The 11,970-nt window shown below is 40.5% G+C and overlaps 2 protein-coding genes across 5 annotated transcripts in view; one reads left to right on the top strand and one right to left on the bottom strand.

The window, feature by feature from the left end:
* The window catches only part of filip1l (filamin A interacting protein 1-like), a 69,222-nt gene extending 64,283 nt beyond the window's left edge, over positions 1 to 4,939 (bottom strand). For both annotated transcript variants that reach the window (XM_020620551.1, XM_020620553.1), the window contains exon 1: positions 4,548 to 4,939. The gene's annotated coding sequence lies outside the window, so the exon portion shown is untranslated. The remainder of the gene's footprint in view (positions 1 to 4,547) is intronic.
* Positions 4,940 to 6,929: 1,990 nt separating this feature from the next.
* On the top strand, positions 6,930 to 10,220 carry LOC109971969 (structural maintenance of chromosomes protein 1-like). Of its 3 annotated transcripts, XM_020620546.1 has the most exons (9): positions 6,931 to 7,239; positions 7,351 to 7,407; positions 7,481 to 7,496; positions 7,770 to 7,894; positions 8,008 to 8,106; positions 8,375 to 8,559; positions 8,940 to 8,997; positions 9,121 to 9,183; positions 9,326 to 10,220. In XM_020620546.1, exons 1-9 carry the CDS (start codon positions 7,081 to 7,083, stop codon positions 9,815 to 9,817), a joined length of 1,254 nt encoding a protein of 417 aa, XP_020476202.1. In that variant the 5' UTR covers positions 6,931 to 7,080; the 3' UTR covers positions 9,818 to 10,220. The 3 variants fall into 3 exon arrangements, with proteins under 3 accessions (XP_020476203.1, XP_020476202.1, XP_020476201.1); XM_020620547.1 differs by lacking the exon at positions 7,351 to 7,407 and having other exon boundaries at positions 6,930 to 7,239; positions 7,424 to 7,496; positions 8,375 to 8,512; positions 8,893 to 8,997; XM_020620545.1 differs by lacking the exon at positions 7,351 to 7,407 and having other exon boundaries at positions 7,424 to 7,496.
* Positions 10,221 to 11,970: the final 1,750 nt, after the last annotated feature.

The raw sequence follows: 11,970 nt of genomic DNA, 5'->3' as shown, positions 1-11,970 counted from the left end.
TCAATTCTATTACTATTTTTTATGTCCACACTTAAATTATTCCATAGTTTTACCCCACTTATAGAAATACAGAATCTTTTTTTGGTTGTACGTATAGCATGAATTTTTAAATTTAACTGACCCCTTAAATTGTATCCCCCCTTCCCTTTCATTTTCCTACGGTTTTCAGGAAAGTCATTTAGCAAGGTGGATCTTCAAAGGCTTACTGTTCACCATGTAATTTAGCAAGACCATATTTGTCGCCTTAGTAGGTTTTGGTTGCAAGAGAAATGATGTGGGCCTGCACACTGAGTTGTAGCACATTTTGGGTTTAACCATCTCTCTAGTTGCCATGCAGGACACTCTCTTGAGCAGAGGCACAAAGCCTTTCCATTTGTCCAGCTTATGATTTTCTCTTGCAAGTTTTCTTCCTTTCCCGTGTTTCTTCTCACAGTGACATGTTATGTGAAAAATTCAGACATAATTTGAACCTGTTTTCAGACCATCAATACTATGAATATGTTTATTATTTGACCTGAGAAGAACAGATTCTCTAAATTTACTGACCCAGACTTGACAAAAATCTCATTTGGCTTATCTGGCTCAGCAGCTCATTAGATTTTACTGAGTATGTAAATGATACATGTACACTTCAAAGCTAGTTCATAGAAAAACAGTGAGTTATATGAATTTTGCAGCTTTTCTCCTCTTTGGACTTCTCCATGCTATCATTCCCTGCTGGTAGCTTCTAATCCAGCACAGGCAGCCATCCATCACTAATACTCGGTGGTGTAGTGATGCAGCACAAGCATTACTCACTTTTACACTTCCGCAGAGATGCGCAGAGACTGTGCCTGCTGCAGCAAGTCACACTGTCACTGATCGGTCCAACACAAGCTGAAAGACTTGGATTTGAATTATTTGTGCATGTTGGTGTCAAGCAGTTTCTGAAGTAAAGGTTCTACTAAATTACGGTGTCAACAGTGATGTAGTGTCTTTGATCAAATGACACATTAAAGTAGAACATCTTGACCAAACAGGTTAAGCTGCTACTGAATATTTTTGTTTGCTATTTTGGCTGCCTTAAAGATCAGATCTAATCAGGAAGTATTAAAAAAACTGAAGTGACTAAATGAGTTGCATGCTATTAGCTCTGCTTCCTAATACAGGCCTTTTCCTTTTTATAGCTATCTGTCCTTGAGCCTCTTGTGTTTGTATGTTTTCACTTGCTCTCATGGGAACGGTTTCTGTGAAAGCACCTCCTGGCTGTGCTGTACCAGCTGATGTCAGCTGACTTCTTTTGACCTCACTTGTGACAGCAGCAGACTGTAGGTCAAGCTGTGAGAGATACTGACTAATGTTGGACAACACTGGCATTGCTGCCTCGGTATATATAGTGAACTTTTCCCAGAGCTCCGAGCAGTTGGCATTCTGTGAGAGAAACAGGACCCCACAACTTAAACAAGTCACTATTCCTGCAGCCAGACACCAGGTGTCCCTAAGTCCCCACTCTCCGTGCACTGGTTGACCCTGCTTTAGCAACTCAGTGCTTTAGTGATAACTCTGCAGTATCCACAGTTTTGTGAGTGTTTTTGTATTCCATGTACACAATGACATGTGAGATCATGGGTGGCACAATTTACACCTTCGTTTCATGCTATTCAGCTGCTGGTGACTGTAAGAAGCCTTGAAATACAGCACTAGGTGGGTCTCCATCCAGCTGTTCTTATATGTGCTTTCAATCTCTGTGCAGGAACCCATGACCCATGAACTGTCTCCTCACACTGTGTGGCTGTTACTTGCTCTGTAGAGGACATGTCCGGGTGCTCTGTCAAGATATGATGAGGAATACGAGAAAAATAAGCTGTGAGGAAGCTCTGTTAATCCTTCAGAAATCTTCCAGCACCTTTACACTCAAAACTCAGTTGTGCTTTGGTGTATTAAAAAAGTAGTGTGATTTTATTCAGGGGGATTCAGTCATTACAAAAAATTAAAATTCAAGAGGATGAATATGCATTTAAAGCCAAATTCAAGCATGTATCAAGAAGAGATATGCTTTGATTCATTCACACACATGCACACTTTTATCCTAGCATGGCATAGAGTAAGCTCACCCCATTGATGAAACAAACACCTTCAGTAAAGCCTCTGAGCCAGGTCCTTTAATCCATCCTACAGCTGGAGAAGCTTAACGTGCCAGGAGGTTTGTCTTAGTGCGCTTCTAGTTAATGGCCCACTGTCCTCAAACTGTCAGCCACTCTGAAAGGGGAGTTTGCAGCAAGGTGCTCTAGTGCCAAAAAGGCAATATGTTATCAAGATAACACTTCCTGTGACACAGTGGTTTTAAGTTTCTAACTAAAGTACAGCAGTGTCTAAGTGATGCCTCATCAAAGGCTGCATACTGTTTGTGAGTTGGTACCAGTTCAAACCAAAAGCTGGTATCACTACGCCTCATCTTATTGGTATAGCTGTCCACATAGCAAATGGCAGAAATATTGTTTGTTCTTTTTCTTACTTACTCCTATTTAAATCTCATTTATTATCCTGAAGCTGATAGATTTGTCATTTATCATTTGACCTTACCTGACAGATAGAAAACCACTGCTCTATGAACAGATTAAGATACAGCTGGTAGTACTACTGAATGTCTTATTCTGGTGCTGCTATCACCGGTTCTTCCTTGATATCACTGAATAGCATAGAGTCAAACTACTGAGTGCTTGCATGCACTTGTAAAGTGCCGACATGGTGACACACAGCAGCTTACCTGCATTATTCTCTTGGCAGAAATCTACAGTACCTCAAATAAATGTTAATGTGGATGTTCCTTTACAGTAAACCACATGAGCTTCTATAATATTGATAAATCAAGTGAAAACATTAGAAATGAGGTGCATTTTCATCATATTACACATGTTCTTATGACCTTACACATACTGTCACACTGTAACTCTCAGGACCCTAAAAATGCCATTTACCTGAAACTTATTGAGCCGTCTGCTGGGCAGTCGCCTCCTTGTTGGCTTACAGCACCAGCACCAGAAGGCTGTGGCTTCTTGTCCAATTGTTGCCCATGCTTAAACAGATTAACCAGTCCCTTCTAGCAAAATGCCAAAGCCAAGCCTTTTAAAGCTGCATCTGGAGCATGTTGAGGTGTCCTCCTGTCAGCCCAAATATTTACTCACATGAGGGGGTTGTGGGAGATATGGAGGAATGTTTCAACTCCTGTTGATTTGTTTTAGTTGTATTCTAGCATATTAAATGTAAGAAAAAAGGGGAACTTTGCTTCCCAGACCCCAAGATGACATCTTCAAATTGTTTATTTTGTCCAACAAACAGCCATAATAAAAATGATTTCCAATGCTCAAGGGAAGCAGCAAGACTTAGTGATCTTTGACAGTTTATTTTGTTGGTAACATCTCTCTTTTACTCTGCTGACCACCACATACCACTTCATCAGACTACAGATGGCCACGCAGGACATCCTACCATGATAATAGCTTTGGTATTTTTTGTGCTTTAGTCATTCGACTGTTGTCTCTCTCTTTCATTCCCACTCCTCTGTACTGTATGTTTCCAAACTGAGACAAGAGTGCAGGCCTGGTAACTTGACCTTCTGGCCAATCTCTCCCCTCCTCCTAGTGCTGAGATACTCTATGACACTGCAGCAGGTTCTCATGGACACACTGCCCTTTGGAAATTCCCCAGCTGTGACCAGTACAACCGACAACCTGCCAAACCAGTGTCTACTCCAGACAGTATCACTGCACAGAGGCAGAGGAATTATCACAGTGGCTTCAATGTGGTGAGCAAATTAACCACAGGGTGTATTAGTACTTGCAGAGCAATATCATGTTTTGCCCTCATCAGCAAATTTAATTGTAAAGCATGGGTGAGCTACTGTGCAAAACACAAATATGCAGAGGTAAGTGCAAATAAAAGACAAACTTCTGTCACTGTAATCAAAAGCATATAGTTTAGATCCTTTTTATCCTGGCCAAATAAATTCAGTCCATTTAGATTAAATTGCAATCAGCAGACACCCAGAGCCTGCTGGCCTCTAATCTCTCTATCTGTCTAATTAGCACCAACCTTGCAGAAACGCTGCCACAGTGCAGATTATATCCAGCTCTCTAGTTCTGTTAATCCACTCCAGTTAGACATTTCAATGCATCTGTGCTTTAAGCTTTTGTCCACAGCAATTGTATTTCTTTTTAGAAATATGGAAAAATGTAATAAAAGCAGAAAACCTTTTAAATGTAATGTTTTGTTCACGAATAACATGTACAGTATTCAAAACATTTATGATGCCAGGGTAAACAGCACAGATTTTTTTAAAGGAACTATTCTGAAAATATTGCACATATCATTTTGCATTTGCCAAAAATGTCAGTACCATCTGATTTCTGCATTTAATAAACAGGTAAGATCCCTATGCAATCACGCAGACATACGACCTTTTCCCACCAAATTAAAGAGATGAATCAAGGTTTGAGCATGAACACACACACACACACACACACCCTCTGACACAGACACAGCCTCTTCAAATCAAGTTCCCTTCTTACCTTTTGCAGCAAATCTTTAGCCCACTGTGCTGCTGTGCCTCTGCAGTGCCACTGGCTGTTCCTGCAGCCTGTCGGCTCAGATGAAGCGTTATCCTCAGTGTGAATGTTTGCTCTGCTGTCCTTCCTGATAGCGAGCGTCCCTTTTCTTTCTTCTGTTGTGTCCTCTGTTGGCCTCTTGTACAATCCAGGTGGTCAGATAGCTTAGAGAGAAGAAGAGGACCGTCTCCTGGCAGACTGAGGGAGCTGCTGCTGCTGTGTGCGTGGTGTTGCCTGTGGCTAGGGACTGTGAACACAGACTGTGTGTGTGCGTGTGAGAAAGAGCAGCAGAGGAGAGACAGGACCTGCCATGCAGATATCAGCCCTGTTGCAGTTAAATTTAAACCACCCTCCCTTCTGACACCTTGAGCCACAACTGCCCTCCCTCTCCAGCACACACACACACACATACACAAGACTCTGATGCTGTCATATGGTCCTCACAGAAGACTCAGCCCTTGGGAATTTGTTAGTGTCCCTGAGGAGAGAGAGAGGGAGAGAGAGAGCAAGGAGATGAGGGGTGGCAGGAGCAATATTTTGAGAGGAATTTAGACATTTTTTTCAGCTGTTAGTAGGAAGAAATGGCACCAAAGCTGCAATGTTAGCCATTCTTTTTACCCTACAGTTGATTGTTCATAGTGATGTTTTTAAGGACCTTTGCTAAAGGTATACCATATACCAAAGTATATCTAAAATGGAATGTATTTGATGCACATGATTGTCTAAATAATGCATAATTGTGTTCGTAGTTGGTTTGGTTTATGATATGATATCAAAAAACCACTCAGATTTAGTCATGATAGACAGTTTAAAACAAAAAGGATCAAAATTGATGCAGCAGAACTAGACATATGTCTTTATTCTGCCCATCCTTATACTCTGTTAAAGTCTGGTGCCTACGTTATCTACAGCGGGTAAAAGGAGCAGGCTGCAGTGGTCAGGTAGCCTCCCTTCTTTCTATGTTTCTTTCCTCACAAACACATAGTCTTCAGATACCTCACATTATGCCATTGCATTCCTCAAGACCTTAAACAGATGATGTTTAAAATCAGTGGAGTTCCCTTTTAACCCCTACAAGTGAGTGGCCCAACACGTGAAGTGCTGACCCCCATGCAGGTTTGAAAAAGTGGGTTAACTCTGAGGCAGTTATGGCTGCAGACACTGAGTCACAGCAGATGTCACAGCAGTAATAGATTTATGGGCATTGTTCAGCTTTAGATGTGCAGCTACAGCAAAACAGAAATCCAGAGATTGGCAGGCCTACTATGTCCAGTTTTAGCAAATGGTCAATTAAATAGAATTTTCAGGATTAAATGTGTGTTCTTTAAGTCAGTCTCGTGTTTTTTGTTTGCTGTTTGTCTCGGAGCATTTTGAAACCCGTTAATTAATTCATCTATGAGGAAATTACTGTACAGTTTTCAATAACAGCAAAGTAGCAGTGGACCATCTGCTTAACACTTCCTCCCATGGGAAAAACAGAAATATGGCAGAGATACTTACACCAGAGAGGAATTGTCAGTATGAAAAAGATGAGAGAAGTCATTTTGAATTGGACTTTTATTGAGGAATGATTTGTTAGCTGTGATGTGGAATCGCAGCTATGCCAAGTGGAATTGGTGTCATGAAGCACCAATTTATCCTCCCTCCTTGTCATTATGGTGAGCGGGCAGTTTAAAAACAGGGGTATTTATGACTCAGCACTTTCCACCAGCGTTCCTCAAGCTCCACAAAACACGTTGGACTGGCAGCGTGACAGCACCAGTTTAAAGATAGACAGGTTGGCTGTTCTATATCAGAATCCACTGGCCTGTCTGCACATTTACCTATCTGTCTGACTTGTGCAGCTAAAGCAGGGCTAAATATTTTGTCATTTAAATTAGTTTATACTCTGTTTGGCAATTTAATTTGCTCAAAATGTTTAAAACAGTACTATTCTATAAGAGAATCAAATCTTTGTGCAAAATCTAAATACGCATGTATGTAGCTGTCAAATCTGTTATAGAAGTGGAGTACAATGTAAAGCACAGCTAAAATGTATTAATATATTGTACTGTAAAGTACAAGTAGTATAGTATAAGTACAGTACTTGAGTATATGTAGCTTTTCTTTCACTGTCCACTTGTATTTTATTCAATTTTTAATTATTTTTACAACATTTTATACATAAATACTCATTCACTTCCAGGTGTCTAAACAGCAGCAAGTGCACACCTTGGCTTTGTATAAGATGAGCTATGTGTTATCTCAAGTTAAACACTGCTTTTATCATCTTTAACTGTACACGCCCTTCAGAGCTACAGAATCTGTCACCATCTACTGGTCAGAAGGAGTAATAAGAAAACTTTGAGCCACAGGTGATAATGATTCAGTGATGGTTAGCACAGTGACTCTGCTGCTCAGACAAAAGGAAGTGTGATGGAAATGAGCTGGACTGCAGCATTTTTCTACAGGCTTTTTGATTTTTAATATGTTTGTTGAAGTTGAGTGAATCTCAGACATGTCAGCCAGAGGATTTGAGATTCTGCAAGGCAGCGCTCATAAAGAAAATGATACCCATGTAGACCAACAGCTCCACAGGATGATGACTCTGGCCAGTGTAAAGAGAAGCCTGGAGTTTAGCCATCTGGACTATGAGGAACCACAGCAGCATACCGAGGTACAGTACATGCAGCGACTGAGCATTATTTCACTGCGCCTCTTTAACAAACTGTATCTGGTAATAAGTTTGATAAATGATCTGATCTGTTGTTGTCTTGCTTCTTGGCAGCCAGCTACCATACATCAAGCTCATCATGACAAACGCGGAACGTTTGACTTCAACACCTCTTGCTTCTTGGCAGCCAGCTACCATAAATCAAGCTCATCATGACCAACGCGAAACGTTTGACTTCAACACTGTTGAGACAAAAACTGGTACAAAACTGAGTTTGCTCCTGTTTAGCTGACTTGCTCAGTATGTTGCTTTTTAACCCTATGGCAAATTACACAAAAAATAAAAGGCATTCTTGGAAACACACATTTGGATTTAACCAGAGCTCAAGTATTGAAATAACACTGTGCTTTATTCAGCCAGAAAATTACATGAGCTGATTTCCTTTTTGGCTCAGAGCTAATGAAAGCTTCTACATCAATGATTTTAATTGTGAAGTTGTTTTCCTGCACTTAATGGTTTCTCTGTTTGCTCAGAAAACATTTCAGTGCCAGATGACCTGAGTTCCATGCTGAAAGGGATGAAGGGATATCAGCTGACCACAAATGACTTGCTATTCATAAAAAAAATGAAAGAAGATGCACACATTAAAAAGCTCCAAGTGGGTTTCTCACTCACACAGTCATATTTAGTTGGACTTTGCAATCATTCTTGTAAAGTTTTTAACTACAACTGCAGTGTGTTAATGCAGCACAACCGTCTGACTTTCCTCAGAGTGACCTGGAGGACACGCAGAAGCTGCTGAAAACAGAAACAGCAGTCTTAGAGCTGATGTCTGCTTTCAGGGATACAGCAAGTGTTGAACTGAACAAGGTGAATTTGTTTGTTCACAAGGAGGGAGAAGAACAGTTCTGTGTGTGATGCCCTTTTTACATTGTGAAAACCTCAAATGCTGATTTTCAGTAACAAATCCTGTATCTTTATAATATGTTTGGCATAAAAAAGGCTTTACTTTCCATTAACGTCTTCCCTTTGTGGTATAAATGTGAGTTAAAGGCGATGATCTTTTCAGATAATTTCACTCTGTTTAGGTCATGTTAAGTGAAGGTAAAAACTCAGTTTGTTGTTGTTTTCCTGTCAGTTTGCTTCCTGTGAAGAGCTCACTGAGTGGGTAAAGGTGGTCCTCAAAATGACACGGACAGTGACAGAGATTACAGATGTAGACACCAAGGCCCTCCTGGCCATGGTGACGACAGAAGACGTCCAGAGAGTCATAGAGGTGAAGAGGATTGAGCTTAGTCGGACGCAGAAGATGGTGGCAAACAAGTAATAGCTTGCATAAATGAATTTGTGTGTCCTGTTCTGAGTCACTAAACATGGTCAGTGCTGCATTTTAAGGGATGTTTTTATATTTTAGTACAATAAGAAAAAGGAACACAGCATTGAAACTTGCTTCGAGTAATTGTTAAACATCAAAAAGGTGAAGCCAAGAGTTGCATGAGAACATCGGTATAATAACTGTGAAGCCTTCCATTTTGGTGTATTCATATGTTGTGGGAGCTCAAACACCCAAAACGTGGCAGCTAGAAGTTCATGCAGGAGGCCCCAAACACACTTTGCTTTTCAGAGTACTGATTGCTTGTTGTGTCCTGGGCTCAGTTTTTCCACCAGCATGACACACAAATGCTGTTGTATGCAAATGACAGGAAGAAGAAAGAGGCCAAAGAGAAAAGGCAGCTTGAAAAACAAATTGCAAGCCAACAGGTAAGATGGGCTCCAACTCGTATAACATTTTATTACTGTTGATATTAATTATTGATGATATATATATGTGTGTGTGTGTGTGTGTGTGTGTGTGTGTGTGTGTGTGTGTGTTTCTGTTTTCAGCTGGAGGTACAAGATTTGATGAAGCAGTTAACCAGCCTGACAGCTGAACTTGAACATGAAGAGGTGAGACTGATTTGACCTCATATCCTTGGTCTTCTCTCTTGATGTTTAGCTGAGTGGGCAAGCACAAGGCTTGAGCGGCAAAAATGTTGCATCCAGTAACTGAAGACTTCTAAGGATTTAATGTTGTAATATTGTTTCACAGGAAGCCTATAAAGCTCTGCAGATGCAGATCAAAACCCAAGAGGAAGCAGTGGAAGCAGAAGAAGTGAAAGCCTCAGAAGAACTACAAGCCACCAAAAGCCCAGTGGAATGTCAAGGAAAGAAAAGAAGAAAGGTTGTTAGATATGCTGACATGTTGCAAGGCACATCAGCAAGGGGGAAACACACAGGCAGTAAAGCAGACAATCATATCACTGTTAAAGATGACTTGAAGACAAAACAAAACTCTGTAGCAGAAGAGTTGAAAAAGTCAGATAAAGCTGCCAGAGGGCGAGTGAAGAAGGTCGTGCAAGGATCAGATTCACAAGATTCTGTGCGAGGGAGAAGAAAGCCGCCCAAAACTGGGGAAGCTGCGTCCACCTCACAGCAGATGGCTCCCTCCCCCAGTAGAAGGAAAGCTGGGGTGGCTGCAGATGTAGAGGAGGCACAGATCCCTGTTCTGAGAAGGTCCAAGAGAATAGCCAACAGAAAGTGAGTGTGTTCGTGTGCCGAGCAGCTCCACTGTCAGGGATTGGCTCAAGGGCGCTTCAGCTGATGCAGTGTAGAATAAATTTGCAAACATCAACCTTCTTACTCGCTAAACTATTATTGTTAGCATTTTAGCTTAAGCATGGTTCTTTCTATATGTGTAGCCTCAGATCTGTTAAGTTAAATGTTTTCTATTGCAATGCATATTTGTGTAATTTTAGAAATCTAGTGACTTTGTTTTAATAGGTTTTAATTTTTCACAGCTTTGATTAGTGTTCACTGGTGCTTTGAAGCTGATATCAAGTCTCCCCCCCCCAACTGAAACAGTTCAATAAAGTCCTAATGAATTTGCTGCCTTCTTGACAATTTTTAAATAATTTAAATGTGGAGGGTAAAAGGACTAGTCCAGTCTCTAAAGACAGATCAAGGTCCGTCACCTACAGAGTGGAAGTGTTAGAGCTGACTGGGGATTTAATGCTTATCTGAGGGTCCACACGTGGGCCCTGGAGCCTAAACACTCATAACAACTCAAATAAATGTGATGTTTAATTTTGCAGTTGAACAGGAATTTGTTTTCTTCATGCTAAGTTGTACAAATAGACCTCTGTAGATGTTTAATCAAAATCATAGATCGTGTGTGGCAATGCAGTGAATATTTTGACTGAGTAAATGAAATGTTTATGAGCTGCATCCAGATCCTGAGGAGCCAGCTTACTTTTGATCACACCTCATCTCTCTCTTTGGCCGTCATAGCTGGGAATGAGCCACTGCTGTGGCTGAATCACTGTCTTCCAGTAATTCTTGGATGGCTTAGTGGAAATTTGAGTGTAACATTGTTAATTTTACACTAACTGCCATTCAATTCAAACACCCGGCATTCTCTGTGGGTGAGTCTGGAGTGGAGGGGAAATTGTGCTGACAGTTGGAATGTTTCAAGGCACCTTCTTAAGTTACAAATTAAGTTAAAACTAACAGTGTCATTTGCTGCACAAGCGGCTGCAGTCTTGACAGCTTAGCAACTATCTTAGGAGCTAAAGTTCTGTTAGATTTTCCCACCTGAGGTCTTGATCCTTGACTTTTCCTGCCATCTGGGAGGCTCATTATCAGTCTGACTGTAATCCCCAGAACCTGACAAGGGATTTCCCTTTCTCCTCTCACAGCTATACATACATACATACACATATGCACGTATGTATCCTGGATTTGTGAGAATGTCATCTGGCGGTCAAGTAATGCTAGATCCATATCTTATTAAGTGTAATAGTCTATTACCAATACATTTAGTTTACTTCTTCAAAAAATAAGAAAAAACCCTGACTGTGGGCAATGAATCAAAATTGAATTTAGTTTACGCAGCAGCACACAAGTCTTATTTTTTTATTCCCGTTTTTTTTTTGTTTTTTTTTGATATTTATTTTGTTCTCTGTGGCTCCAAGTTATGTGTTATTGCAAAACCTGGAACCCTGAACTGCTCTTCAAAACTGAGGCATGGGAATGTTACCTCAACTACGTCAATTTCAGAAATAAGATCTTGTTTAGAGACAGAGTCCAAACAGACAGGCGGGATGCTGGCCCAAGGAACTGGGGGTCATGGATTATAAGCAAATTGTTCATATCTTTTGCCCTGTGGTTGGATAAAATTCCCTCTTTATTTAGGCACTTAAGAAATGACCTCTGAATATTTTCCTGTTTGCAAAGTAGATGTACACAGAAGCTGTTGTAGTTTAGTATATTAAATGCAGAAAATTGAGAAAAGAAAAACTTAAGTGTATAATGATAGATATTGTACACTTAGCTTACGCACAATGTAACTCTATAGAAAAGCTGACTGTGCAGCACGTTAGGAATTTTCCACTTTTTTCATGGGTGCTTTTAGTTTGTCACCACTAGATGGCAATGCTGCGAATATCTGATAATGTTTCTGAGTAATCAAGTGATGAGGTAAAGTCAGGGGGAGGAAGAACTACTCAGATTCTCAATTAAAAGTAGAAATACCACAGTACCTGGGTGAGGTCAGTGGGGGTGAATAATTCATTTTTGGTACATTATGAGAAGAAGAAAACAGGTTGAAGTATAATTCATGCAATAGTGAGCTAACATCTGCTACTGTCAAGGTTAAAGAGCACAGGAAGTCTTTGGTGTGACAAAGTAATCTAGTTT

Source organism: Monopterus albus, unplaced genomic scaffold (assembly GCF_001952655.1).
Source record: "Monopterus albus unplaced genomic scaffold, M_albus_1.0 scaffold240.1, whole genome shotgun sequence".
Lineage (NCBI taxonomy): Eukaryota > Metazoa > Chordata > Actinopteri > Synbranchiformes > Synbranchidae > Monopterus > Monopterus albus.
This window is presented reverse-complemented; position numbering and strand designations above follow the sequence as displayed.

Coding starts and splice junctions, on each gene's coding strand:
- LOC109971969 (XM_020620547.1), top strand. CDS start 7,081: ATGTCAGCCAGAGGATTTGAGATTCTGCAAGGCAGCGCTCATAAAGAA. Junction 7,240..7,423: donor AACCACAGCAGCATACCGAG/GTACAGTACATG, acceptor GCTTCTTGGCAG/CCAGCTACCATAAATCAAGC. Junction 7,497..7,769: donor CACTGTTGAGACAAAAACTG/GTACAAAACTGA, acceptor CTGTTTGCTCAG/AAAACATTTCAGTGCCAGAT.